Source organism: Astatotilapia calliptera, chromosome 11 (genome assembly GCF_900246225.1).
Source record: "Astatotilapia calliptera chromosome 11, fAstCal1.2, whole genome shotgun sequence".
Lineage (NCBI taxonomy): Eukaryota > Metazoa > Chordata > Actinopteri > Cichliformes > Cichlidae > Astatotilapia > Astatotilapia calliptera.
The window spans coordinates 36,183,620-36,186,791 of record NC_039312.1 but is presented as its reverse complement, the minus strand read 5'-3'; the positions used below and the strand labels follow the sequence as shown (position 1 = coordinate 36,186,791).

The 3,172-nt window shown below is 50.1% G+C and overlaps 1 protein-coding gene across 5 annotated transcripts in view; it reads right to left on the bottom strand.

Moving 5' to 3' along the window:
- Window positions 1-95: 95 nt before the first annotated feature.
- selenbp1 (selenium binding protein 1) overlaps window positions 96-3,172 on the bottom strand; it is an 11,303-nt gene continuing 8,226 nt past the window's right edge. For all 5 annotated transcript variants that reach the window (XM_026185336.1, XM_026185337.1, XM_026185338.1 and 2 more), the window contains 8 exons: window positions 2,997-3,117; window positions 2,694-2,876; window positions 2,362-2,543; window positions 2,048-2,126; window positions 1,855-1,976; window positions 1,678-1,770; window positions 1,344-1,462; window positions 96-1,225 (listed from right to left, as the gene is read on the bottom strand). In XM_026185336.1, the coding sequence (XP_026041121.1) occupies window positions 1,063-1,225; window positions 1,344-1,462; window positions 1,678-1,770; window positions 1,855-1,976; window positions 2,048-2,126; window positions 2,362-2,543; window positions 2,694-2,876; window positions 2,997-3,117 (1,062 nt within the window). In that variant the 3' untranslated portion in view covers window positions 96-1,062. The remainder of the gene's footprint in view (window positions 1,226-1,343; window positions 1,463-1,677; window positions 1,771-1,854; window positions 1,977-2,047; window positions 2,127-2,361; window positions 2,544-2,693; window positions 2,877-2,996; window positions 3,118-3,172) is intronic.

The following is a 3,172-nucleotide window of genomic DNA, read 5'->3' as shown; positions in this document are numbered from 1 at the left end:
ACAGCAGCTGCTGGTGCTCAGATGAGACGATCAATTGACAGACAGATAATCTGCAAACAGCAAAGCAAAGCTGAGACAGAAAAACAAGCCGCAGCATCTTTGTGATAAAGTTTTAATTTCAGCTGGCGTGTGAACATTAAAGAACATTTTACAGACGTCATTGATTCAACAAGAAAAGCCTTTGATCTGATTTTTGTTTACTGAGTTGAATTTTCTCTCAGACAGGAGAAGAGCAGGTGAGTTTAACCTGGTAGTGGAACCTCTAGTGGCTGAAAGGAGCATTACAAAAACAAGCTGCTGTGATCCAGCTCTTCTTCAACACGCGATAATGATAATAATGATAATAATAATAACAATAATAATAATAATGTATACTTTATTGGTACCTTGCTCAGGGGTACCTCAGAGCTATCCCTGCTGGTGTTTGTGCGCATACCTCGACTGACACTGTTTGATCGATCAGTTGATTGAATCACTGATCTGATTCATGAGGTAGGAATAGAGCGAGCGGGGAAAGGCGGATGTTGTGAAGATGAAGTCTGTAAAACTCTGGGAGTTTCCCCTGAGCCGGAACGATTTAAGGAGCATTCTGCATTTTCCGTCCTGCTGGCTTTCAACAGCGTGAGCAGAGCGCTGTACCTGCAGGGAGGACGTGAGGGTGGCGCTTCACCTGAATTTGGAAGTTCAAAGTTGACCTGAAACACATGGCAGTGTGGAATAAAGCATAATGGCCCTTTAACCTGCTCTTCCCAGGCTGGATGGAGACTCAGTGAGGAAGCTTTGGAATAATGAACAAAACATGGACACATCTGCTGAGGCTCAATTCCTCCTCATGGATTCTGGTACAGAAACACCGATTATATCTGATTCTGTTATTGATTATCTTTATGTGTGTGTGCTGATCTCTGCTGCACTTTATGTTTTTTTTCCTGCGGCCGATGTGATGGACAACAAAGTTATTCTAATGCGTGATGGTGACACCAGAAGTTACATGGAGATCAGACTCCTGCCTGAGCTGTTCTCAAATGTGTTTGGACTCTGAGGCTCAGGATGATCATGGCTTCACAGCCAGATGTCGGAGGTACAGTCTCCGCCGGGGTACCGCAGCTCGTGGGCCAGAACCGGACCGTCGGGCTCTTTACCAAAATCCACCAGGAAGTCCTCATTCAGGGCCAGACCGCCATCCACAGTGTCCACATTGATCTGCATCATCACTGATCCCTCCCTGAGCACAGACACAGTAATAAGCATGTGCACACATGAGCACCACAGCAGCATCCTGTGAGTCATGAAATAGGTCCAGGTGGACTGAGGTGGAACCCCTGTGGGGTCAAGGATCGCACCTGATCATGTCGGGGTAAAACTGTTTGTCCCAGCCGCTGTACAGAGACGTGGTCGTGTAGAGGCGCCGCCCGTCCAGACTGAGCTGCAGCATCTGAGGACTTCCAGCGATACGCTTCCCCTGAGATGGACACAGGTGAGACACAGAACAGTTGGGACGGATGTACAGCATGAGGAACATTTAAATCCATTTATGTCTCTGCAGGTGCAGTCTACACCTGTACCCCCTCCTGGGGTTATCGTGTAACCATGGTTACTCTATCAGGGGCTAAGAAGACACCGGTTCTTCTACAGAGCGACAGGTGTGCTGCTTCCTGCCTCTCTGCTTTGTGATACCTTTATGATGCAGGGGCGGGGCTGCTCCTGGTTCTCTGGGTCCTCCAGGACTTTGATGGGTCCGTCCCTGACAATGCTTCCTCCCAAGAACACCTGGAAGAGACAGACAGATAAGCGGTCTTGTGCTAACGATCCACATATTCAGTGACATCACCCGACAGGGTGATAAAACCACACCTGGCCGACGAGCCGTGGGTTTCTGCGGTCTGTGATGTCATATTGTCTGATGTCACCATGCAGCCAGTTACTGAAGTACAGATAACGGTCATCCAGTGAGATCAGGATGTCTGTGATGAGACCTGCGCAGACAGACAGGTGATGTGGTCAGACAGGTGAAAGACTGCAATCAAAGGGAAATGACTGCACTCACCTGGCATCTCGGGCAACATCCATCCCTCCACCTTCTTACTAGGAATGCTGATGACCTTCTCTGCGGCCCAGTCCCCCTCCTGAGACACAGAAAGCATGTTAGCTTCAGCATGCTAACACGCTAACAGCTAGCATGCTAACATCGGCTGTCTGAGGTGGGTGGTTCCAGCAGCTGGTGCCGGAGCACAGGTGAGTCGCACCTGTCTAACCTTCAAACCTGCTGAATGTTCACCACAGTTTGCTTTTCCAACTCGTCTTCCTCGTTTATTGCCTGCAGAGATCAGCTGATCATCTTTAACAGAACCACACACTCACTGCCGTTTTGTAGAATCTGAAGACGGTTGAATTCAGTGCACAGCCTACGTAGCCCTCAGCGGCACTCGGCTCATGGAGGAACCGGACCTCCAGTGGAATGGCGCCCTCTTCTCCTAGATCAAGCCTCTGCAGCTTCTTGTGGGTGGTCCAGTCCCAGATATTCAGGGCGCTGCCATAGAGCCCTGCAACACAACAAGAACCCAAAGCGTCTCAGCTGATGGATACTTATATTGATAAGGATTACTGGGACCAGAGCCGGGTCCAGAACAGACGGACACGAAAGAAGCAAAGAGGGACACTGGGAGGAGGTTCAGACTCTTCCTCTTACTCACCTTCTTGGACATGAGCTGGATTAAAACCGTTAACCAGAGCTTTGGGCGCTCCCCACTCGGTGCTGATCATCACATTGTGCCGAGGCTGGTACCAAAAGTCGTAGCCGAACGGCGCCGCCTCGCCTTGGTGCTCCCAGTTACTGATCACCTCGAACGTCTCACCATCCAGAAGAACAAAACCACCTGAGTGAAGATGAGCAGTTAAACTCAAAGACCGGCCTGACCCATGGGCTTCTGGAGTCCCATTTGCCTCTCAGCAAACAAAAGGGGCGGTGGCGTGCAGGGTTTGCGATATGGCCTAACCTTTGGCGTTACCGGACGGGTCTCCCATGCAGCTGATCATAATCTGACCACTGCCCAGGCAGTGGCTGGTGTGAGGGTTCGCCAGGCCGCACTTCCAATACAGCTCGATGGGCTCCACCATCTGAAATGTAGTTAATATTCATCACACACACACAACACACGCACACAACACACGC